This window comes from Phasianus colchicus, chromosome 38 (genome assembly GCF_987193195.1).
Source record: "Phasianus colchicus chromosome 38, bPhaCol1.hap1.1, whole genome shotgun sequence".
In the NCBI taxonomy this organism is placed as follows: domain Eukaryota; kingdom Metazoa; phylum Chordata; class Aves; order Galliformes; family Phasianidae; genus Phasianus; species Phasianus colchicus.
The window spans coordinates 1779171-1804959 of record NC_143473.1 but is presented as its reverse complement, the minus strand read 5'-3'; the positions used below and the strand labels follow the sequence as shown (position 1 = coordinate 1804959).

Genomic DNA, 25789 nt, shown 5'->3' with positions numbered 1-25789 from the left:
CAGGGTTTTGGGGGGGGTCTGTGGGGGGGGTCCCAATGCTCAGGGTTTGGGGGGGGGGTTTGGGGGGGGGGTCTCAATGCACTGGATATGGGGGAGGGTCTCGGGGGGGGGTCCCAATGCACAGGGATTCGGGGGGGGGTCTGTGGGGGGGCGCCTCAATGCTCAGGGTTTGGGGGGGGGGTTGGGGTCCCAATGCACTGGATATGGATATGGGGGGGGTCTGTGGGGGGGGTCCCAATGCTCAGGGTTTAGGGGGGGTCTTGGGGGGGGGGTCGCAATGCACAGGGATTCGAGGGGGGCTGTGGGGGGGGGTCCCAATGCACTGGATATGAGGGGGGGGCCTGTGGGGGGGTCGCAGTGCTCAGGGTTTTGGGGGGGGGGTCTGTGGGGGGGTCCCAATTCACAGGATTTGGGGGGGGGGTTGGGGGGGGGTCCCAATGCACTGGATATGGGGGGGGGTCTGTGGGGGGGCGTCTCAATCCTCAGGGTTTGGGGGGGGTCTGGGGGGGGGGGTCGCAATGCACAGGATTTGGGGGGGGGGGTTGGGGGGGGGTCTCAATGCACTGGATATGGGGGAGGGTCTCGGGGGGGGGTCCGAATGCACAGGGATTCGGGGGGGGGTCTGTGGGGGGGGCGTCTCAATCCTCAGGGTTTGGGGGGGGTCTGGGGGGGGGGGTCGCAATGCACAGGGATTCGAGGGGGTCTGTGGGGGGGGTCCCAATGCACTGGATATAAGGGGGGGGTCTGTGGGGGGGTCGCAGTGCTCAGGGTTTTGGGGGGGGGGTCTGTGGGGGGGGTCCCAATGCACTGGATATGAGGGGGGGGTCTGTGGGGGGGTCGCAGTGCTCAGGGTTTTGGGGGGGGGGGTCTGTGGGGGGGGTCCCAATTCACAGGATTTGGGGGGGGGGGTCTCTGGGGGGGGTGTCTCTGGGGGAGGGGGGTCCCAATGCTCAGGGTTTTGGGGGGGGGTCTGTGGGGGGGGGTCTCAGGATAGAGGGGGGGGGTCACTTATTGTCACCCCCCCCCGTTCCCTACTTATTGTGCCCCCCCCCCCCGCAGGTGCCGATAGAAGCGCCGCAGTGCCGCCCCGGTCCCTTTCCGGCCCCCCCCCCCCCCCCACCAAAACTTCTACGACCCCCCCCCCCACATGGCGACCCCCCCGGGACCCCGCAGGGAAAAGCTGCGGGAAGCGGCTTTGGGCCGGGGGGGGCCCGGATTGGCGGCTCTGTTGGATTTGGCTGCGGGTTTGGGGGGGGGAACGGGGGGGGGAATCGGAGCTGCGCTGAGGGAGAGCGTGCGGTGGGGTGAGAATTATGGGGGGGGGTCCTGGGGGGGGAAATGGGGGTGGGGGGAAATTGGGGGTAATGGGGGAGGGGGGGGGGGATGGGGGGGTAATGAGGGGGGAAATGGGGGGGGTAGGGGGGGGGAAATGGGGGTAATGGGGGATGGGGGGGGTGATGAGGGGGGAAATGGGGGGGGGTCATGGGGGGGTAAATGGGGGTAATGGGGCGGGGGGGGGGGGCTGGGGGGTAATTGGTGGTAATGGGGGAGGGGGGGGGTGGGGGGGGTAATGAGGGGGGAAATGGGGGGGGCGTCATGGGGGGGTAATTGGGGGTAATGGGGGATGGGGGGGGTAATGAGGGGGGAAATAGGGGGGGGTCATGGGGGGGTAATTGGTGGTAATGGGGGAGGGGGGGGGCTGGGGGGGTAATGAGGGGGGAAATGGGGGGGGGTCATGGGGGGTAATTGGGGGTAATGGGGGATGGGGAGGGGATGGGGGGGGATGGGGGGTAATGAGGGGGGAAATGGGGGGGGGCGTCCGGTCCTGGGGGCGGAAATGGGGATGGGGAGGAGAAATTGGAGGGGGGGGGGGGGTCATGGGGGGGCAATTGGGGGTCTGGGGTGGAGCATGGGGGGGTCATAGGGGGGAGGGGGGTCCTGGGGGGGGTAATTGGGGGTAATGGGGGCATATGGGGGGGTCGTGGGGGGGTCATGTGGGGGTAAAGGGGGTGGGGGGGAGTATGGAGGGGGTCATGGGGGGGTAATTGGGGATAATGGGGGAGTATGGGGGGGGTCCTGGGGAGGTGATGAGGGGGGAAAAGGGGGGGGTCATGGGGGGGGTCCTGGGGGGGGTCCTGGGGGGTAAAGGGGGTTTATGGAGGGGTCGTGGGGGGGGATTTGGGGGGTCCTGAGAGGGGCAAATGGGGGGGGGGGGCAAATGGGGAGGGGGTTCTGTGGTGGGGGGGTTTAAAGGGGGGAGATGGGAGTGGGGGGTAATTTGGGGGGGGGTAACTGGGGGTAATGGGGGCGTGGGGGGGAGCAGTGGGGTGGGATTGGGATTGGGGGGCAATGGGATTGGGATTGGGACTGGGATTGGGGGCACTGGGATTGGGATTGGAGGCACTGGGATTGGGATTGGGAGGGATTGGGATTGGGACTGGGATTGGGATTGGGATTGGGATTGGGACTGGGATTGGGATTGGGATTGGGATTGGGACTGGAGGCACTGGGACTGGAATTGGGAGGGATTGGGATTGGGATTGGGGTTGGGATTGGGATTGGGACTGGAGGCACTGGGACTGGAATTGGGAGGGATTGGGATTGGGATTGGGGTTGGGATTGGGATTGGGACTGGAGGCACTGGGATTGGGATTGGGAGGGATTGGGATTGGGATTGGAGGCACTGGGACTGGGATTGGGATTGGGATTGGGGGCACAGGGATTGGGACTGGGAGGGATTGGGACTGGAGGCACTGGGATCAGGACTGGGATTGGGATTGGAGGCACTGGGACTGGGATTGAGAAGGATAGGGAGTGGGATTGGGATTGGGTTTGGGATTGGGAGGGATTGAGATTGGGATTGGAGGCACTGGGACTAGGATGGGGAGGGTTTGGGATTGGGATTGGGGTTGGGATTGGGACTGGAGGCACTGGGATTGGGACTGGGATTGGGATTGTAGGCACTGGGATTGGGATTGGGACTGGGATTGAGATTGGAGGCACTGGGACTGGGATTGGGATTTGGATTGGAGTCATTGGGATTGGGACTGGGATTGGGACTGGAACTGGGATTGGGGGCACTGGGATTGGGACTGGGAGGGATTGGGACTGAGATGAGGATTGGGATTGGAACTGGGATTGGAACTGGGATTGGAACTGGGATTGGGACTGGGATTGGGAGGGATTGGGACTGGGGGGCACTGGGATTGGGACTTGAACTGGGATTGGGGGCACAGGGATTGGGACTGGGAGGGATTGGGATTGGAGGCACTGGAATTGGGATTGGGAGGGATTGGGATTGGGATTGGAGGCACTGGGATTGGGACTGGGATTGGGATTGGGACTGGGACTGGGATTGGGATTGGAGGCACTGGGACTGGGATTGGGATTGGAGGCACTGGGATTGGGACTGGGATTAGAAGGGATTGGGATTGGGACTGGGGGGCACTGGGATTGGGATTGGGAGGGACTGGGATTGGGACTAGGATGAAGATTGGGATTGGAACTGGGATTGGGACTGGGAGGGATTGGGATTGGGATTGGGATGAGGATTGGGATTGGGACTGGGATTGGGACTGGAATGGGGCTGAAGGCGAACTGGGATTGGAACTGGGGGGCACTGGGATGGGATTGGGACTGGGATTGGGGGCACTGGGATTGGGATTGAGACAGAACTGGAGGGGATTGGGATTGGGACTAGGATGAAGGTTGGGATTGGGATTGGAACTGGGATTGGGATTGGGATGGGACTGCAGGGGAATTCGGATTGGGATTGGGGTGGACTGGGAATGGGGGGGAACTGGGATTGGGACTGGGAGGTACTGGGATTGGGATGGACTGGGATTGGGATGGGGGGGGAACTGGAGGGGAACTGGGATTGGGATGGACTGGGATTATGGGGGAACTGGGATCGGGACTGGGAGGTACTGGGATGGGATTGGGATGGACTGGGATTGGGAGGGAAATGGGATTGGGACTGGGAGGGACTGGGATTACTGGGATTGGGATTGGGATTAGGATTGGGGGCACTGGGTTATAGGAAGTGGGATTGGGGGCGGTGGGATTGGGACTGGGACATACTGGGAATGGGGTGGGGGGGGAACTGGGATTGGGATCGGGACTGGGAGCAATGGGGGGGGGAAGGGGGGGTCCAATCCAATCCTGGTTGTGGGGTGGGGGGGGGTCCGGTCCCGTTTATGGGGTGGGGGTCCAGTCCCAGTTATGGGGTGGGGGGGTCCGGTCCTGTTTATAGGGTGGGGGGGTCCAAGGGGGGGTCCGGTGCCATTTATAGGGTGGGGGGGTCCGGGAGGGGGTCCGGTCCCACTTATAGGGTGGAGGGGTCCGGGGGGGTCCGGTCCCGTTTATAGGGTGGGGGGGTCCAAGGGGGGGGGGTCCGGTCCCAGTTATAGGGTGGGGGGGTCCGGGGGGGTCCGGTCCCAATTATAGGGTGGGGGGGTCCGGATGGGTCTGGTCCCGTTTATAGGGTGGGGGGTCCAGGGGGGGGGTCCGGTCCCACTTATAGGGTGGGGGGGTCCGGGGGGGGGGTCCGGTCCCACTTATAGGGTGGGGGGTCCAGGGGGGGGGTCCGGTCCCACTTATAGGGTGGGGGGGTCCAGGGGGGGGGTCCGGTCCCACTTATAGGGTGGGGGGTCCAGGGGGGGGGTCCGGTCCCACTTATAGGGTGGGGGGGTCCGGGGGGGGTCCGGTCCCGTTCATAGGGTGGGGGGGTCCGGTCCAGTTTATAGGGTGGGGGGTCCAGGGGGGGGTCCGGTCCCGTTTAAGGGGTGGGGGGGTCCGATCCCACTTATAGGGTGGGGGGGTCCAAGGGGGGGGGTCCGGTCCCACTTATAGGGTGAGGGGGTCCAAGGGGGGGGTCCGGTCCCAATTATAGGGTGGGGGGTTCGGGGGGGTGGGCTCCAGTCCCACTTGTAGGGTGGGGGGGTCCGGTCCCGTTTATAGGGTGGGGGTCCCGTCTCAGTTCCGGGGTGGGGGGGTTCCGGGGGGGTCCGGCTCCGCCGCTCCTTTTGCGGCCACGGAAAGCACCGCCCCCCCCCCCCCCGGTGCCCCCCCCCCTCCGCGTGGACCGCGCGGCGCCGCGGCCATAAAAGGACCGAGAGAGCGGCTGCCCCCCCCGCGCCGCCCCCCCCACAATCCTCCAGCCATCGCTCTGCCCCCCCCCGGACACAGAGACCCCCCCCATAATGAGAGACCCCCCCCCAAACCCATAAATCCCCGTAGGACCCCTTTATATCCTATAGGACCCCAGTTTTGTGCCCCCCCCCCCCAGGCTCCCCACAACCCCATAGGGCCCCCCCCAATTGCCCCCCCCCCATTATTTCTGACCCCCCCCCATTATTTCTGACCCCCCACACATTGTTTCAACCCCCCCCCCAACCCCCCATTATCACCTATAGGATTGGCCCCCCCCCCATTTTTTACCCCCCCCCAATCCGGACCCCCCCCATTTTGCCCCCCCCCGCCCCCCCACATTATTTCTGACCCCCCCCCATTATTTCTGCCCCCCCACACATTGTTTCAACCCCCCCCCCAACCCCCCATTATCACCTATAGGATTGCCCCCCCCCCCCCATTTTTTACCCCCCCCCCCCAGTCCCAATCCGGACCCCCCCCGTTTTGGCCCCCCCCCCCACTATTATTTCTGACCCCCCCACACATTGTTTCAAACCCCCCCCCCAACCCCCCATTATCACCTATAGGACTGTGTCCCCCCCCCACATTTTTTACCCCCCCCCTCCCCCAGTCCCAATCCGGAGCCCCCCCATTTTGCCCCCCCCGGCCCCCCCAATATTATTTCTGACCCCCCCCCGTTATTTCTGACCCCCCCCACATTGTTTCAACCCCCCCCCCAACCCCCTATTATCACCTATAGGATTGGCCCCCCCCCCATTTTTTACCCCCCCCCAATCCGGACCCCCCCCCCGTTTTTGCCCCCCCCCTCACCCCCTATATTATTTCTGACCCCCCCCATTATTTCTGACCCCCCCACACATTGTTTCAGACCCCCCCCCCCAACCCCCCATTATCACCTATAGGATTGCCCCCCCCCCCCCCATTTTTTACCCCACCCCCCCAATCCGGACCCCCCCCCCTTTTTACCCCCCTTCACCCCCACTATTATTTCTGCCCCCCCCCAATTATTTCCGACCCCCCCCATATAATTTCTGACCCCCCCAACCCCCCATTATCACCTATAGGATTGCCCCCCCCCCCCATTTTTTACCCCCCCCCCAATCCGGCCCCCCCCCCCTTTTTGCCCCCCCCGCCCCCCCCCTATTATTTCTGACCCCCCCACACATTGTTTCAGACCCCCCCCCCCCAACCCCCCATTGTCACCTATAGGACTCTCCCCCCCCCCCCCCAATTTTTTACCCCCCCTCCCCCAATCCCAATCCGGACCCCCCCCCATTTTACCCCCCCCGCCCCCCCCCCATTATTTCTGACCCCCCCCCATTATTTCTGACCCCCCCCCGCGCCCCCCCCGCAGTGGCTCCATTGGTGACGGCGGTGCAGGAGCTGCAGCTGCAGCGATCCGACTTCGAAGTGCTGCGAGTCATTGGGAGGGGAGCCTTCAGTGAGGTGGGTGCCGTTGGGTGCCGTTGGGTGCCATTGGGTGCTATTGGGTGCCGTTGGGTGCTGTTAGTCCCATTGGGTGCTATTGGGTGCCATTGGGTGCCGTTGGGTGCCGTTGGGTGCTATTGGGTGCCGTTGGGTGCTGTTAGTCCCATTGGGTGCTATTGGGTGCCATTGGGTGCCGTTGGATGCTGTTGGGTGCCGCTGGGTGCCGTTGGGTGCTGTTAGTCCCATTGGGTGCTATTGGGTGCCATTGGGTGCCGTTGGATGCTGTTGGGTGCCGCTGGGTGCCGTTGGGTGCTGTTAGTCCCATTGGGTGCTATTGGGTGCCATTGGGTGCCGTTGGGTGCTGTTAGTCCCACTGGGTGCTATTGGGTGCCGTTGGGTGCCGTTGGGTGTCGTTGGGTGCTGTTGGGTGCCGTTGGGTGTCATTGGGTGCTGTTGGTCCCATTGGGTGCCGTTGGGCACCATTGGGTGCCAGTGGGTGTTGTTGGGTGCCGTTGGGTGCCATTGGGTGCTGTTGCTCCCATTGGGTGCTGTTGGTCCCATTGGGTGTTTTTGGGTGCCATTGGGTGCCATTGGGTGCCGTTGGGTGCCGTTGGGTGCTGTTGGTTGCTGTTGATCCCATTGGGTGCCATTGCATGCCGTTGGGTTTCGTTGGGTGCTGTTGCTCTCATTGGGTGCCGTTGGGTGCCGTTCGGTGCCATTGGGTGCCGTTGGGTGCTGTTGGGTGTTGCTGCTCCCATTGGGTGCCGTTGGGTGCCATTGGATGCTGTTCGGTGACGTTGGTTGCTGTTGGGGGCTGTTGTTCCCATTGGGTGCCGTTGGGTGTCATTGGGTGCTGTTGGTCCTATTGGGTGCCACTGGGTGCCATTGGGTGCCATTGGGTGCCAATGGTTGATCATTGGGTGCCATTGGGTGCCATTCGTTGATCATTGGGTGCCATTGTTTGCCATTGTTTGCCATTGGGTGCCATTGGGTGCCAATGGTTGATCACTGGATGCCATTGGGTGCCATTGGTTGCCATTGGTTGCCATTGGGTGATCATTGGGTGCCACTGGGTGCCACTGGTTGATCACTGGATGCCATTGGGTGCCATTGGTTGCCATTGGTTGATCATTGTTTGCCACTGGTTGATCATTGGGTGCCTTTGGGTGCCATTGGTTGCCATTGGCTGATCATGGGGTGCCACTGGTTGATCATTGGGTGCCATTGGTTGATCACTGTTTACCACTGTGTGCCATTGGGTGCCAGTGGGTGATCACTGGGTGCCGTTGGGTGCCATTGGTTGATCATTGGTGCCATTAGATGACATTGGTTGATCATTGGCTGCCATTGGTTGATTATTAGGTGCCATTAGGTACCATTGGGTGCCATTGGGTGCCGTTGGGTGCCATTGGGTGCCATTGGGTGCCATTGGTTGATCATTGGCTGCCATTGGCTGCCATTGGTTGATCATTGGGTGCCATTGGGTGCCATTGGTTGATCATTGGGTGCCGTTGGGTGCCATTGGGTGCCATTGGGTGCCATTGGGTGCCATTGGGTGCCATTGGGTGCCATTGGGTGATCATTGGTGCCATTAGATGACACTGGTTGATCATTGGCTACCATTGGGTGCCATTGGTTGCTGTTGGGTGCCATTGGGTGCCATTGGTTGCTGTTGGGTGCCATTGGGTGCCATTGGGTGCCGTTGGGTGCCATTGGCTGCCATTGGCTGCCATTGGGTGATCATTGGGTGCCATTGGCTGCCATTGGGTGATAATTGGGTGCCATTGGGTGCCGTTGGGTGCCATTCGGTGATCATTGGGTGCCATTGGTTGATCATTGGTGCCATTAGATGACATTGGTTGATCATTGGCTACCATTGGGTGCCATTGGTTGCTGTTGGGTGCCATTGGGTGCCATTGGCTGCCATTGGGTGCTGTTGGGTGCTGTTGGGTGCCATTGGGTGATCATTGGGTGCCATTGGGTGCCGTTGGGTGCCATTGGGTGCCATTGGTTGATCATTGGTGCCATTAGATGACATTGGTTGTTCATTGGGTGCCATTGGTTAATCATTGGGTGCCATTGGCTGCCTTTGGGTGCCACTGGGTGCCATTGGCTGCCGTTGGGTGTCGTTGGGTGCCATTGGGTGCCATTGGTTGATCATTGTCTGCCATTGGGTGCCATTGGGTGCCATTGGTTGATCACTGGGTGCCATTGGGTGCCATTGGGTGCCATTGGCTGCCATTGGGTGCTGTTGGGTGCCATTGGGTGCTATGGGGTGCCATTGGGTGCTGTTGCTCCCATTGAGTGCCATTGGGTGCCGTTGGGTGCCATTGGTTGATCGTTGGGTGCCATTGGGTGCCATTGGGTGCCGTTGGGTGCCGTTGGGTGCTGCAGGTGGCGGTGGTGCGGCTGAAGGGCACGGCGCAGATCTACGCCATGAAGATCATGAACAAACGGGACCTGATGCGACACGGCGAGGTGGGGGGGGACATTTGGGGACAAATGGGGACAAATGGGGACAAATGGGGGGGTGGGGGGGTGGGGGGACGTGGGGGGGTGGGGACAAATGGGGGGGATATGGGGACATGGGGGGGGCACATGGGGACATTGGGGGGTGGAGGACCCCCAATGGGGGATGTCCCCATGATGTCCCCATCTGTCCCCCCCCTCATGTCCCCAATGTCCCCATTGACCCTCATTGACCCCAATGTCCCCCGTGCCCCCAATGCCCCCCCAGTGCCCCCATGTCCCCATTGTCCCCATTGACCCCAATGTCCCCATTGTCCCCAGTGTCCCCATTGTCCCCAGTGTCCCCATTGACCCCAGTGTCCCCAACGTCCCCATTGACCCCAGTGTCCCCAACGTCCCCATTGACCCCAACGTCCCCATTGTCCCCATTGTTCCCATTGACCCCAATGTCCCCATTGTTCCCATTGTTCCCATTGTTCCCATTGACCCCAATATCCCCATTGTCCCCATTGACCCCAGTGTCCCCATTGACCCCAATGTCCCCACCGTCCCCATTGTCCCCAATGTCCCCATTGTCCCCACTGACCCCAGATATCCCCATTGACCCCATTGTCCCCATTGACCCCAACGTCCCCATTGCCCCCATTGTCCCCATTACTTCCATTGTCCCCAATGTCCCCATTGTCCCCAATGTCCCCAATGTCCCCATTGACCCCAATGTCCCCATTGACCCCATTGACCCCATATGTCCCCATGTCCCCATATACGCCCATATAGCCCCATGTGTCCCCAATGTCTCCATTGCCCCCACTGCCCCCATTGACCCCAATGTCCCCATTGTCCCCATTGACCTCAAGGGCCCAATTTTGTCCCCAGTGTCCCCAGTGTCGCCAATGTCCCCAATGTCGCCGTTGACCCCAATGTCCCCAATGTCCCCATGTCCCCATTACCCCCATTACCCCCAATGTCCCCATTGTCCCCATTACCCCCATTGCCCCCAATGTCCCCATTACCTCCATTGTCCCCACTGACCCCAATGTCCCCAACGTCCCCATTGACCCCAATGTCCCCATTGTCCCCATTGTTTCCATTGACCCCAATGTCCCCATTGTCCCCATTGACCCCAGTGTCCCCATTGTCCCCAATGTCCCCATTGTCCCCAATATCCCCATTGCCCCCAATGTCCCCTTTGTCCCCATTACCTCCATTGTCCCCAATGTCCCCACTGACCCCAATGTCCCCACCGTCCCCGTTGACCCCAATGTCCCCATTGTCCCTATTGTTTCCATTGACCCCAATATCCCCATTGTCCCCATTGACCCCAGTGTTCCCATTGCCCCCAATGTCCCCATTACCTCCATTGTCCCCAATGTCCCCACTGACCCCAATGTCCCCAACGTCCCCATTGACCCCAATGTCCCCATTGTCCCCATTGTTCCCATTGACCCCAATGCCCCCATTGACCCCATTGCCCCCAATGTCCCCATTGTCCCCATTACCTCCATTGTCCCCAATGTCCCCATTGCCCCCAATGTCCCCATTGTCCCCATTACCCCCATTGCCCCCAATGTCCCCATTACCTCCATTGTCCCCAATGTCCCCACTGACCCCAATGTCCCCAACGTCCCCATTGACCCCAATGTCCCCATTGTCCCCATTGTTCCCATTGACCCCAATGCCCCCATTGACCCCATTGCCCCCAATGTCCCCATTGTCCCCATTACCTCCATTGTCCCCAATGTCCCCATTGCCCCCAATGTCCCCATTGTCCCCATTACCCCCATTGCCCCCAATGTCCCCATTACCTCCATTGTCCCCAATGTCCCCACTGACCCCAATGTCTCCATCGTCCCCATCGACCCCAATGTCCCCATTGTCCCCATTGACCCCAATGTCCCCATTGTTCCCATTGTTCCCATTGACCCCAATATCCCCAATGTCCCCATTGACCCCAGTGTCCCCATTGCCCCCAATGTCCCCATTGACCCCAATGTCCCCATTGTCCCCATTACCCCCATTGTGCCCATTGACCCCAACGTCCCCATTGTCCCCATTACCCCCATTGCCCCCATTGTCCCCACTGACCCCATTGCCCCCAATGTCCCCATTGTCCCCATTACCCCCATTGCCCCCATTGTCCCCGTTGCCCCCACTGCCCCCCTGATGTCCCCATTGTCCCCAGGTCTCCTGTTTCCGGGAGGAGCGGGACGTCTTGGTGCGCGGTGACCGCCGATGGATCACACGGCTGCACTTCGCCTTCCAGGACCCGCAGTGCCTGGTGGGGGAACGGCCCCGGTGTCCCCAGTGTCCCCTTTGTCACCGATGTCCCCATATAGCCCCATTGTCCCCATATGGCCCCATTGTCCCAATGTCCCCATTGTCCCCATATATCCCCATATGGCCCCATATGGCCCCATATGTCCCCATTTGTCCCCATTGTCCCCATTGTCCGCAATGTCCGCAATGTCCCTGTTGTCCCCATATGTCCCTATTGTCCCCATATGGCCCCATTTGTCCCCAGTGTCCCCAATGTCCCCATACGTCCCCATTGTCACAATGTCCCCATATATCCCCATTGTCCCCATATGTCCTCATTGTCCCCATTGTCCCCATATGACCCCATATGTCCCCATTTGTCCCCAGTGTCCTCATTGTCCACAGTGTCCCTGTTGTCCCCATATGGCCCCATTGTCCCAATGTCCCCATTGTCCCCATTGTCCCCATATGTCCCCATTGTCCCCATTGTCCCCATATGTCCCTATTGTCCCCATATGGCCCCGTTGTCCCCAATGTCCCCAATGTCCCCATACGTCCCCATATATCCCCATATGGCCCCATTTGGCCCCATTGTCCCCATATGGCCACATTGTCCCCATATGTCCCTATTGTCCCCATACGGCCCCATTTGGCCCCATTGTCCCCATATGGCCACATTGTCCCCAATGTCCCCAATGTCCCCATACGTCCCCATTGTCACAATGTCCCCATATATCCCCATTGTCCCCATATGTCCCCGTTGTCCCCATATGGCCCCATTTGTCCCATTGTCCCCATTGCCCCAGTGTCCCCATATGTCCCCATATATCCCCGTTTGGCCCCATTGTCCCCATATGGCCCCATTGTCCCCATTGTCCCCGTTGTCCCCATTGACCCCAACGTCCCCATTGCCCCCATTGTCCCCATTACCTCCATTGTCCCCAATGTCCCCATTGTCCCCAATGTCCCCAATGTCCCCAATATCACCATTGTCCCCATACCCCTCTATTCCCCCATATCCTCCTGCCACCCCATGTCCCCCCCATGTCCCCCCCACGATGTCCCCCCCATGTCCCCCCATGTCCCCATCACCCTCTGCCCCCCCATGTCCCCCTGCCCCCCCCATGTCCCCCCCACGATGTCCCCCCCATGTCCCCCCATGTCCCCACACCCCTCTATCCCCCCCATATCCTCCTGCCACCCCATGTCCCCCCATGTCCCTACCCCCTATGTCCCCACACCCCTCTGCCCCCCCATGTCCCCCCACATGTCCCTTCCCCCCCATGTCCCCATACCCCTCTATTCCCCCATATCTTCCTGCCCCCCCATGTCCCCCCATGATGTCCCCCCCCATGTCCCCCCATGTCCCCATCGCCCTCTGCCCCCCCATGTCCCCCTGCCCCCCCCATGTCCCCCCCACGATGTCCCCCCCCATGTCCCCATACCCCTCTGCCCTCCCCATGTCCCCCTGCCCCCCCCATGTCCCCCCATGTCCCCACACCCCTCTATCCCCCCCATATCCTCCAGCCCTCCCATGTCCCCCCCATGCCCCTGTCCCCCCAAATCCTCCAGCCCCCCCATATCCCCCCCATGTCCCCATCCCCCTCTGCCCCCCCCATATCTTCCTGCCCCCCCATGTCCCCCCCATGTCCCTGCCCCCCACGTCCCCACACCCCTCTGCCCCCCCATATCCTCCAGCCCCCCCACGTCCCCCCTTCCCCCCCGCCATGTCCCCCTGCCCCCCCCCCCACCACGTCCCCAATGTCCCCGCAGTACCTGGTGATGGAGTACTACGTGGGGGGGGACCTCCTGACCCTGCTCAGCAAATTTGGGGACCGCCTGCCCCCCCCCATGGCTCGTTTCTACCTGGCTGAGTTGGTGGTGGCCATCGATTCTGTGCATCGCCTGGGTTACGTGCACCGGTGGGACGGGGGGGGGCTTTGGGGTCAGAGGGGGCTTTGGGGTCAATGGGGGCATTGGGGTCAATGGGGGCATTGGGGTCAGCGGGGTCAATGGGGGGGTTGGGGTCAATGGGAGCATTGGGGTCATTGGGATCAGCGGGGTCAATGGGGGGGTTGGGGGCATTGGGGTCAACAGGGGCGTTGGGGTCAACAGGGGCGTTGGGGTCAATGGGGGCGTTGGGGTCAATGGGGGCGTTGGGGTCAATGGGAGCATTGGGGTCATTGGGATCAGCGGGGTCAATGGGGGGGTTGGGGGCATTGGGGTCAATGGGGGCATTGCGGTCAATGGGGGGTTGGGGGCATTGGGGTCAATGGGGGCATTGGGGTCAGTGGGATCAGTGGGGTCAGTGGGGACAGTAGGGTCAATGGGGGGGTTCGGGGCGTTGGGGTCAATAGGGGCATTGGGGTCAGTGGGGTCAATGGGGGGGTTGGGGGCATTGGGGTCAATGGGGTCAATGGGGGCATTGGGGTCAGTGGGGTCAATGGGGGGGTTGGGGGCATTGGGGTCAATGGGGTCAATGGGGGCATTGGGGTCATTGGGATCAGTGGGGTTGATGGGGGCATTGGGGTCAGTGGGGGGGTTGGGGTCGATGAGGGCATTGGGGTCAATGTGGTCAATGGGGTCAATGGGGGCATTGGGGTCTGTGGGGTCAATGGGGGGGCTGGGAGCATTGGGGTCAATGGGGGCATTGGGATCAGTGGGGTCAATGGGAGAGTTAGGGTCAGTGGGGGCATTGGGGTCAGTGGAGTCAATGGGGGGGTTGGGGGCATTGGGGGCATTGGGGTCAGTGGAGTCAATGAAGGCACTGGGGGTATTGGGGTCAATGGGGTCATTGGGGTCCGTGGGGTCAATGGGGGGGTTGGGGGCATTGGGGTCAGTGGGGGCATTGGGGTCAATGAAGGCGCTGGGGGTATTGGGGTCAATGGGGGGGTTGGGGTCAGTGGGGTCAGTGGGGTCAATGGGGGGGTTGGGGGCATTGGGGTCAACAGGGACATTGGGGTCAATGGGGGCGTTGGGGTCAATGGGGGCATTGGGGTCAATGGGAGCATTGGGGTCACTGGGATCAGCGGGGTCAATGGGGGGGTTGGGGGCATTGGGGTCAATGGGGGCATTGGGGTCATTGGGATCAGTGGGGTCAGTGGGGACAGTGGGGTCAAAGAAGGGGCTGGGGGTATTGGGGTCAATGGGGGGGTTGGGGGCGTTGGGGTCAATAGGGGCAATGGGGTCAGTGGGGTCAAAGAAGGGGCTGGGGGTATTGGGGTCAATGGGGGGGTTGGGGGCGTTGGGGTCAATGGGGGGGTTGGGGTCAGTGGGGTCAATGGAGGGGTTGGGGGCATTGGGGTCAATGGGGGCATTGGGGTCAATGGGGGCGTTGGGGTCAATGGGGGCATTGGGGTCATTGGGATCAGTGGGGTCAGTGGGGTCAGTGGGGTCAAAGAAGGGGCTGGGGGTATTGGGGTCAATGGGGGGGTTGGGGTCAGTGGGGTCAATGGAGGGGTTGGGGGCATTGGGGTCAGTGGGGGCATTGGGGTCAGTGGGGTCAATGGGGGGGTTGGGGGCATTGGGGTCAATAGGGGCAATGGGGTCAGTGGGGTCAAAGAAGGGGCTGGGGGTATTGGGGTCAATGGGGGGGTTGGGGGCGTTGGGGTCAATGGGGGGGCTGGGGGCATTGGGGTCAGTGGGGTCATTGGGGGCATTGGGGTCAGTGGGGGGGTTGGGGTCGATGAGGGCATTGGGGTCAACGGGGTCATTGGGGGCATTGGGATCAGTGGGGTCAGTGGGGTCAATGAAGGGGCTGGGAGCATTGGGGTCAATGGGGGCACTGGGTTCATTGGGATCAGTGGGGTCAGTGGGGTCAAGGGGAGGTTGGGGGCATTGGGGTCAGTGGGGTCAATGAAGAGGCTGGGGTATTGGGGTCAATGGGGGCATTGGGGTCATTGCGGTCAGTGGGGTCAGTGGTCAGCGGGGTCACAGTGGTGTCAGTGGGGTCAAAATGGGGTCAGTGGGGTTAAAACGGGGTCAGCGGGATGACATTGGGGTCAGTGGGGTCACAATGGGGTCAGTGGGGTCAAAATGGGGTCAGGGGGGTTAAAATGGGGTCAGTGGGGTGACATTGGGGTCAGTGGGGTCAAAATGGGATCAGCGGGGTCACAATGGGGTCAGTGGGTTCAAAATGGGGTCAGTGGGGTGACATGGTGGTCAGTGGGGTGACATTGGGGTCAGTAGGGTCACAATGGAGTCAGTGGGGTGGCAATGGGGTCAGTAGGGTCAAAATGGGGTCAGTAGGGTCAAAATGGGGTCAGTGGGGTGACATTGGGGTCAGTGGGGTCACAATGGGGTCAGCGGGGTCAAAATGGGGTCACTGAGGTGACAATGGGGTCAGCGGGGTCCCCGTGGTGCTCAGTGCCCCCCCTGCCCCCCCAGGGACATCAAACCCGACAACGTCCTGCTGGACCGACGCGGCCACGTCCGCCTGGGGGACTTCGGCTCCTGCCTGCGCCTGGGGGGCGACGGCACCGTCAGTGGGGGCCCCACAGCCACCCCATAACCACCCCATAGCCACCCCATAAATATCCCAAATCCATTCCATTACCACCCCATAGCCACCCCATATCCAGCCTGTAACAACCCCATATCCACCCCATATCCACCCTATAACCACCCCATAACCACCCCATATCCACCCCATAACCACCCCATAACCACCCCATAACCACCCCGTAACCATCCCATAACCGCCACATAACCACCCCATATCCACCCTATAACCATCCCATAACCACCCCATAACCACCCCATAAATACCCCATATCCAGCCCATAACAACCCCATAACCACCCCATATCCACCCTATAACCATCCCATAACCACCCCATATCCATCCCATAATGACCCCATAACCACCCCATAACCACCCCATATCCACCCCATAACCACCCCATAACCACCCCATATCCACCCCATAACCACCCCATAACCACCCCATATCCACCCTATTACCACCCCATAACCACCCCATAACCACCCCATATCCATCCCATAACCACCCCATATCCACCCTATAACCATCCCATAACAACCCCATAACCACCCCATATCCATCCCATAATGACCCCATAACCACCCCATATCCACCCCATATCGACCCCATAACCACCCTATAAATACCCCCAAACCACCCGATAGCCACCCCATAAATACCCCATATCCACCCCATAACCACCCCATAACCATCCCATAACCACCCCATAACCTCCCCATAAATACCCCATAACCACCCCATAATGACCCCATAACCACCCCATAACAACCCCATAACCACCCCATAACGATCCCATAACCACCCCATAACCATCCCATAATCACCCCATAAATATCCCAAATCCACCCCAAATCCACCCCATAACCACCCCAAAAATACCCCGTAACCACCCTATAGCCACCCCATAACCACCCCATAACCACCCAAATCCACCCCATCACCACCCCATAAATGCCCCATAACCATCCCATAACTACCCCATATCCCCCCCCATCCCCCAATATCCCCCAAATCCCCCAACACCCCCCATATCCCCCATATCCCCCAATATCCCCCATATCCCCCCCAAGCCTCCAATCCCCCATATCCCCCCCAATTCCCCCAACACCTCCTAACCCTAATGCCCCCCTATACCCCAACAACCCCAATCCCCCATATCCCCCCCTTCCCCCATATCCCCCCATTCCCCCCCACCCCAATCCCCCCATATCCCCCCATATCCCCCCATATCCCCCCCTTTCCCCCAATCCCCCCATATCCCCCCATAACCCCCCTTTCCCCCAATCCCACCCCCCCCCAATCCCCCCAATCCCCCCATATCTCCCCTATTCCCCAATCCCCCCCCACCCCAATCCCCCATATCCCCCCTATCCCCCAACCCCCCCCAATCCCCCCTTTCCCCCAATCCCACCCCCCCAATCCCCCCATATCCCCCCAATCCCTCCTTTCCCCCATATCCCCCAATGCCCCCAACCACCCAAATCCCCCCATATCCCCCCTATCCCACAACCGCCCCCAATCCCCCCATATCCCCCCTTTCCCCCATATCCCCCCATATCCCCCCAATCCCCCCCCCACCCCAATCACCCCAATCCCCCCATATCCCCCCTTTCCCCCCATCCCCCCATATCCCCCTCTTTTCCCCAATCCCCCCATATCCCCCCATATCCTCCCAATCCCCCCATATCCCCCCTTTCCCCCAATCCCCCCATATTCCCCCATATCCCCCCAATCCCCCCATATCCCCCCATATCCCCCCATCCCCCCCTTTCCCCCATATCCCCCCATATCCCCCCTATCCCCCCAACCCCCAATCCTCCCATATTCCCCATATCCCCCCATCCCCCCAATCCCCCCATATCCCCCCATCCCCCCATATCCCCCCATATCCTCCCAATCCCCCCATCCCCCCAATCCTCCCATATCCCCCCTATTCCCCAATCCCCCCATATCCCCCCAATCCCCCCATACCCCCCCTTTCCCCCATATCCCCCCCTATCCCCCCAACCCCCACTCCTCACCCTGTCCCCCCAGGTGCGCAGCGCCGTGGCGGTGGGCACCCCGGATTACCTCTCCCCCGAGATGCTTCGCGCCCTGGAGACGCCGGGGGGCTCTTATGGCCGCGAGGTGGACTGGTGGGCTTTGGGGGTTTTGGGTTACGAGATGTTTTATGGCCGCGCCCCCTTCTACGCCCCCAGCCTGGCTCAGACCTACGCCAACATCCTCAGCTTCCAGGTGGGACCCCAAAAACGCCCACAGACCCCAAAAGTACCTGTAGGACTCAGTGTGGGCCCACTGACCCCATAAACGCCCACAAACCCCAAATAGGGCCATTCTGACCCCAAAAATGCCCACAGACCCCAAAAGTACCCGTAGGACTCAGTGTGGCCCCACTGACCCCAAAAACGCCCATAAACCCCAAATAGGGCCGTTCCGACTCCAAAAACACCCATAGACCCCAAATAGGGCCATTCTGACCCCAAAAACGCCCACAGACCCCAAAAGTACCCGTAGGACTCAGTGTAGCCCCACTGACCCTAAAAACACCCATAGACCCCAATAGGGCCCCATAGACCCCACTACTGCCTTGCTGACCCCAAAAACACCCATAGACCCCCAAAATACCCGTAGACCTCAGTGTGGCCCCACTGACCCCAAAAACGCCCACAAACCCCAAATAGGGCCATTCTGACCCCAAAAACGCCCACAGACCCCAAAAGTACCCGTAGGACTCAGTGTGGCCCCACTGACCCCAAAAATGCTCATAAACCCCAATAGGGCCCCATAGACCCCACTACAGCCTTGCTGACCCCAAAAACACCCACAGACCCCCAAAAGTACCTGTAGGACTCAGTGTGGCCCCACTGACCCCAAAAACACCCATAAACCCCAAATAGGGCCGTTCCGACTCCAAAAACACCCATAGACCCCAATAGGGCCATTCTGACCCTAAAAACGCCCACAGACCCCAAAAATACCCATAGACCTCAGTGTGGCCCCACTGACCCCAAAAACGCCCATAAACCCCAATAGGGCCCCATGGACCCCAGTACAGCCTTACTGACCCCAAAAACACCCCTGGGCCCCAGTAAGACCCCAAAAAGACCCCCCAAAAAGCCATAAACCCCAAATAGGGCCATGCCAACCCCAAAAAAACACCCATAGACCCCAATAGGGCCCTACAGACCCCAAAAATACCCATAGACCTCAGTGTGGCCCCACTGACCCCAATGATCCTATTGACCACATTGACCCCAATGACCCCAATGATCCTATTGACTCCACTGACCCCACTGACCCCAATGGCCCCATTGACCCCAATGATCCCAATGGCCCCACTGACCCCAATTCCCCCACTGACCCCAATTCCCCCATTGACCCCACTGACCCCATATCCCCCACTGACCCCAATTCCCCCATTGACCCCACTGACCCCAATGGCCCCATTGACCCCATATCCCCCACTGACCCCAATTCCCCCACTGACCCCATTTACCCCAATGATCCCATATCCCCCACTGACCCCATTGGCCCCATATGCCCCCACTGACCCCAATTACCCCACTGACCCCAATTCCCCCACTGACCCCATTGACCCCAATGATCCCAATGGCCCCACTGACCCCATTGGCCCCATATGCCCCCACTGACCCCATATCCCCCACTGACCCCAATTCCCCCATTGACCCCAATGATCCCAATGGCCCCACTGACCCCAATTCCCCCATTGACCCCAATTCCCCCATTGACCCCACTGACCCCATATCCCCCACTGACCCCAATTCCCCCATTGACCCCACTGACCCCAATGGCCCCATTGACCCCAATTCCCCCATTGACCCCAATTCCCCCATTGACCCCACTGACCCCATATCCCCCACTGACCCCAATGGCCCCATTGACCCCATATCCCCCATTGACCCCATTGACCCCAATTCCCCCATTGACCCCACTGACCCCAATGGCCCCATTGACCCCAATGGCCCCACTGACCCCATTGACCCCAATGATCCCAATGGCCCCACTGACCCCATATCCCCCACTGACCCCAATTCCCCCATTGACCCCATTGGCCCCATTAACCCCACTGACCTCAATTCCCCCATTGACCCCAATGGCCCCACTGACCCCATTGACCCCAATGATCCCAATGGCCCCACTGACCCCATATCCCCCACTGACCCCAATTCCCCCATTGACCCCATTGGCCCCATTAACCCCACTGACCTCAATTCCCCCATTGACCCCAATGGCCCCACTGACCCCATTGACCCCAATGATCCCAATGGCCCCACTGACCCCATATCCCCCACTGACCCCAATTCCCCCATTGACCCCATTGGCCCCATTAACCCCACTGACCTCAATTCCCCCATTGACCCCAATGGCCCCACTGACCCCATTGACCCCAATGATCCCAATTCCCCCACTGACCCCACTGACCCCATATCCCCCACTGACCCCAATTCCCCCATTGACCCCACTGACCCCAATGGCCCCACTGACCCCATTGACCCCAATGATCCCAATTCCCCCACTGACCCCAATGACCCCATATCCCCCACTGACCCCAATTCCCCCAATTCCCCCACTGACCCCAATTCCCCCATTGACCCCACTGACCCCATATCCCCCACTGTCCCCAATTCCCCCACTGACCCCATTGACCCCAATGATCCCAATGGCCCCACTGACCCCATTGGCCCCATATGCCCCCACTGACCCCATATCCCCCACTGACCCCAATTCCCCCATTGACCCCACTGACCCCAATTCCCCCATTGACCCCACTGACCCCAATGGCCCCATTGACCCCATATCCCCCACTGACCCCAATTCCCCCACTGACCCCATTTACCCCAATGATCCCATATCCCCCACTGACCCCATTGGCCCCATATGCCCCCACTGACCCCAATTCCCCCACTGACCCCATTGACCCCAATGATCCCAATGGCCCCACTGACCCCATTGGCCCCATATGCCCCCACTGACCCCATATCCCCCACTGACCCCAATTCCCCCATTGACCCCACTGACCCCAATGGCCCCATTGACCCCAATGGCCCCACTGACCCCATTGACCCCAATGATCCCAATGGCCCCACTGACCCCATATCCCCCACTGACCCCAATTCCCCCACTGACCCCACTGACCCCAATGGCCCCATTGACCCCAATTCCCCCATTGACCCCACTGACCCCATATCCCCCACTGACCCCAATGGCCCCATTGACCCCAATTGCCCCATTGACCCCAATTCCCCCATTGACCCCAGTGGCCCCATTGACCCCAATGGCCCCACTGACCCCACTGACCCCAATGGCCCCATTGACCCCACTGACCCCATTGACCCCACTGACCCCAATGGCCCCATTGACCCCAATGGCCCCACTGACCCCATTGACCCCAATGATCCCAATGGCCCCACTGACCCCATATCCCCCACTGACCCCACTGACCCCATAACCTGTTGCCCCCTTATAGGATCACCTGTCGTTCCCCCCCGAATCCGGGGGGGTCCCGGTGCCCCCCGCCGCCCGCTCCCTTTTAGGATCGCTGCTGTGCGAACGGGATCGGCGTTTGGGACGGGGCGGGGAGCGGGATTTTTGGGATCAGCCCCTGTTTGAGGGACTGCAATGGGATCGGCTGAGACAACAGGAAGCTCCCTTCGCCCCTATATCTTATGGGGCCGCCGACACCTCCAACTTCGACCTGCCCGAGGGGGGCAGTGGGGCCACGGTGAGGGATTTGGGGTCAGCGGGGTCGGGGGGGTCGGGGGGGGATATGGGGTCAGTGGGGTCACTGGGGTCGGTGGGGGATATGGGATCAGTGGGGTCGGTGGGGTCAATGGGGTCAGTGGGGGCATTGGGGGGGATATGGGGTCAATGGGGTCACTGGGGTCGGTGGGGGATATGGGATCAGTGGGGTCAGTGGGGTCAATGGGGTCAGTGAGGGCATTGGGGGGGATATGGGGTCAGTGGGGTCGGTGGGGTTAACGGGGGATATGGGGTCAGTGGGGTCACTGGGGTCGGTGGGGGATATGGGATCAGTGGGGTCGGTGGGGTCAATGGGGTCAGTGAGGGCATTGGGGGGGATATGGGGTCAGTGGGGTCGGTGGGGTTATTGGGGGATATGGGGTCAGTGGGGTCAGTGGGGTTATTGGGGGATATGGGGTCAGTGGGGCCCGAGGGGGGCAGCGGGGCCACGGTGAGGGATTTGGGGTCAGCGGGGCCGGGGGGGTATGGGGTCAGTGGGGTCAGTAGGGGATATGGGGTCAGTGGGGTCGGTGGGGTTAACGGGGGATATGGGGTCAGTGGGGTCAATGGGGGATATGGGGTCAGTGGGGTCAATGGGGACAATGGGGGCATTGGGGTCAGTGGGGTCAGTGGGGTCAATGGGGTCGGTGGGGTCAGTGGGGTCAGTGGGGTTATTGGGGGATATGGGGTCAGTGGGGCCCGAGGGGGGCAGCGGGGCCACGGTGAGGGATTTGGGGTCAGTGGGGCCGGGGGGCGGTATGGGGTCAGTGGGGTCGGTGGGGTTAATGGGGGATATGGGGTCAGTGGGGTCAATGGGGGATATGGGATCAGTGGGGTCGGTGGGGTCAATGGGGTCAGTGGGGGCATTGGGGGGGATATGGGGTCAGTGGGGTCACTGGGGTCGGTGGGGGATATGGGATCAGTGGGGTCGGTGGGGTCAATGGGGTCAGTGGGGGCATTGGGGGGGATATGGGGTCAATGGGGTCACTGGGGTCGGTGGGGGATATGGGATCAGTGGGGTTATTGGGGGATATGGGGTCAGTGGGGTTATTGGGGTCAGTGGGGGATATGGGGTCAGTGGGGTCAATGGGGGATATGGGGTCAGTGGGGTCGGTGGGGTCAATGGGGTCAGTGGGGTCAGTGGGGTCAGTGGGGGCATTGGGGGATATGGGATCAGTGGGGTTGGTGGGGTCAATGGGGTCAGTGGGGGATATGGGGTCAATGAGGCATTGGGAGATACGGGGTCAATGGGGTCAATGGGGTTATTGGGGGATATGGGGTCAATGGGGTCGGTGGGGTCGGTGGGGTCATTGGGGTCAGTGGGATCAATGGGGTCAGTGGGGTTATTGGGGGATATGGGGTCAGTGGGGGATATGGGAACGACGGGGTCAGTGGGGGCATTGGGGGGGATATGGGGTCAGTGGGGTCAGGGGGGTTATTGAGGGATATGGGGTCAGTGGGGGCATTGGGGGATATGGGGTCAGTGGGGTCAGGGGGGTTATTGAGGGATATGGGGTCAGTGGGGGCATTGGGGGATATGGGGTCAGTGGGGTCACTGGGGTCAATGGGGGCATTGGGGGCAGTGGGGTCAGTGGGGGATATGGGGTCAGTGGGGTCAGGGGAGTCAGTGGGGGCATTGGCGGATATGGGGTCAGTGGGGTCGGTGGGAACAATTGGGTCAGTGGGGGCATTGGGGGGGATATGGGGTCAGTGGGGTCGGTGGGGGCATTGGGGTCATTGGGGGATCAATGGGGTCAGTGGGGTCGGTGGGGTTATTGGGGGAAATATATGGAAAGGATTATGGGATTCGGGGTTATGGGATATGGGGTCGTGGGTTTTGAGCTTGTCAGTTTCTTGGGGTTATGGGGTTGTGGGGTTATTGTGGTTGTGGGGTTGTAGGCTATGGGGTGGCGCCGCAGTTTTGGGGTCCTGACCCCACTGTTCTCCCTTTGCCCCCCCCCCCCCAGGACCCCCCCGAGGAGCCGTGGGACCCCCCGGATTTGGGGCCGCAGTTCCCCTTTGTGGGGTATTCCTACGTCAGGGGGGACCAAGGGTGAGAAGGGGGTTATGGGGGGTTATGGGGTCGGCTATGGGGTGGGGGGTTATGGGGTCGGCTGTGGGGTCGGCTATGGGGTGGGGGGTTATGGGGGGGTTATGGGGTTGGCTATGGGGTGGGGGGTTATGGGGTCGGCTGTGGGGTCGGCTATGGGGTGGGGGGTTATGGGGGGGTTATGGGGTTGGCTATGGGGTGGGGGGTTATGGGGTCGGCTGTGGGGTCGGCTATGGGGTGGGGGGTTATGGGGGGGTTATGGGGTTGGCTATGGGGTGGGGGATTATGGGGGGGGCTATGGGGTTGGCTATAAGGTCGGCTATGGGGTGGGGGGTTATGGGGGGGCTATGGGGTTGGCTATGGGGTGGGGGGTTATGGGGGGGTTATGGGGTTGGCTATGGGGTTGGCTATGGGGTGGGGGGTTATGGGGGGTCTATGGGGTCGGCTATGGGGTGGGGGGTTATGAGGGGGGCTATGGGGTTGGCTATGGGGTGGGGGATTATGGGGGGGGCTATGGGGTTGGCTATAAGGTCGGCTATGGGGTGGGGGGTTATGGGGGGGTTATGGGGTTGGCTATGGGGTGGGGGGTGATGGGGGGTCTATGGGGTCGGCTATGGGGTGGGGGGTGATGGGGGGGTTATGGGGTTGGCTATGGGGTGGGGGGTTATGGGGGGTCTATGGGGTCGGCTATGGGGTGGGGGGTGATGGGGGGGTTATGGGGTCGGCTATGGGGTGGGGGGTTATGGGGGGGTTATGGGGTTGGCTATGGGGTCGGCTATGGAGTGGGGGGTTATGGGGGGGTTATGGGGTTGGCTATGGGGTTGGCTATGGAGTGGGGGGTTATGGGGGGGTTATGGGGTTGGCTATGGGGTCGGCTATGGAGTGGGGGGTTATGGGGTCGGCTATGGGGTCGGCTATGGGGTGGGGGGTGATTGGGGGGGGCTATGGGGTTGGCTATAGGGTTGGCTATGGGGTGGGGGGTTATGGGGGGGTTATGGGGTTGGCTATGGGGTTGGCTATGGGGTGGGGGGTTATGGGGGGGGCTATGGGGTTGGCTATAGGGTTGGCTATGGGATGGGGGGTTATGGGGTCAGCTATGGGGTCGGCTGTGGGTCAGCTATGGGGTGGGGGGTTATGGGGTTGGCTATGGGGTCAGCTATGGGGGGGCTATGAGGGGAGCTATGGGGGGGGCTATGGGGGGCATGGGGGGTTGTGGGGTCGGCTGTGGGGTCGGCTATGGGGTGGGGATCTATGGGGCAGAGCTCTATGGGGCAGGGATCTATGGGGCAGAAATCTATGGGGCAGGAATCTATGGGGCAGGAATCTATGGGGCAGGGATCTACTATGGGGCAGGGATCAATGGGGCAGGAATCTATGGGGCTGGAATCTATGGGGCAGATCTCCATTGGACAGAGCTCTATGGGGCAGAGATCTATGGGGCAGGGATCTATGGGTCAGAGATCTATGGGGCAGGAACGTATGGGTCATTCCGTGCCCCACACCCCACACAGCTCCGAAGCGGATGAGGACGAGGACCCGCCGTACGACGACGAACCGATGGGGCCGCCGTGGGGGGGGGGCGTCAATTTGGGGCCCCCCAGCGGGACCCCCCCGCCCCCCCCCCTCTCCCAAACCCCGCCCCCCCCTCCCCCACCCCCTCCCCCCCCGCGGCGCTCCTCCCATCCCCCCCCCCCCCACCACCACCACCGCCACCATAAAGGCGGGGCGGGGCTCCACCGGAAGGGGCATCAGAGGAGGCCGTCAACCCCCCCACCGGAAGTGGGGAGCCACCAACCGGAAGCGGAAGGAGGGGGAGCGGAAGAGGGGGGCGCAGAGGAGGATGGGGTGAGGGGGGGGGGAAGGGGGGGGGGTTGGGGTTTTGGGGGTTTTGGGGTTTTTTGGGGTTTGGGGGTTTTTGGGGTTTTGGGGTTTTTTTGGGATTTTTGGGGTTTTGGGGCTTTTTGGGGTTTGGGGATTTTGGGGGGTTTTGGGGTGTTTTGGGATTTTGGGGCTTTTGGGGGTTTTTGGGGATTTTTGGGGTTTTTGGGGTTTTGGGGGATTTTGGAGTTTTTGGGGTTTTTGGGGTTTGGGGATTTTTTGGAGTTTTGGGGTTTTTTGGGGTTTTTTGGGGTTTTGGATTTTTGGGGGATTTTGGGGTTTTTGGGGGTTTT

The 25789-nt window shown here is 61.1% G+C and overlaps 1 protein-coding gene across 1 annotated transcript; it reads left to right on the top strand.

The window, feature by feature from the left end:
- The first annotated feature begins 1125 nt into the window (after positions 1–1125).
- DMPK (DM1 protein kinase) lies at positions 1126–25467 on the top strand. The gene is made up of 11 exons (XM_090129876.1): positions 1126–1304; positions 6506–6597; positions 8974–9057; positions 11231–11326; positions 13078–13226; positions 15691–15784; positions 17843–18043; positions 21297–21551; positions 23536–23621; positions 25130–25255; positions 25362–25467. The coding sequence occupies exons 1-11, from the start codon at positions 1148–1150 to the stop codon at positions 25465–25467; spliced, it is 1446 nt and encodes a 481-aa protein (XP_089986002.1). The 5' UTR covers positions 1126–1147.
- The last annotated feature ends 322 nt before the right edge of the window (positions 25468–25789 follow it).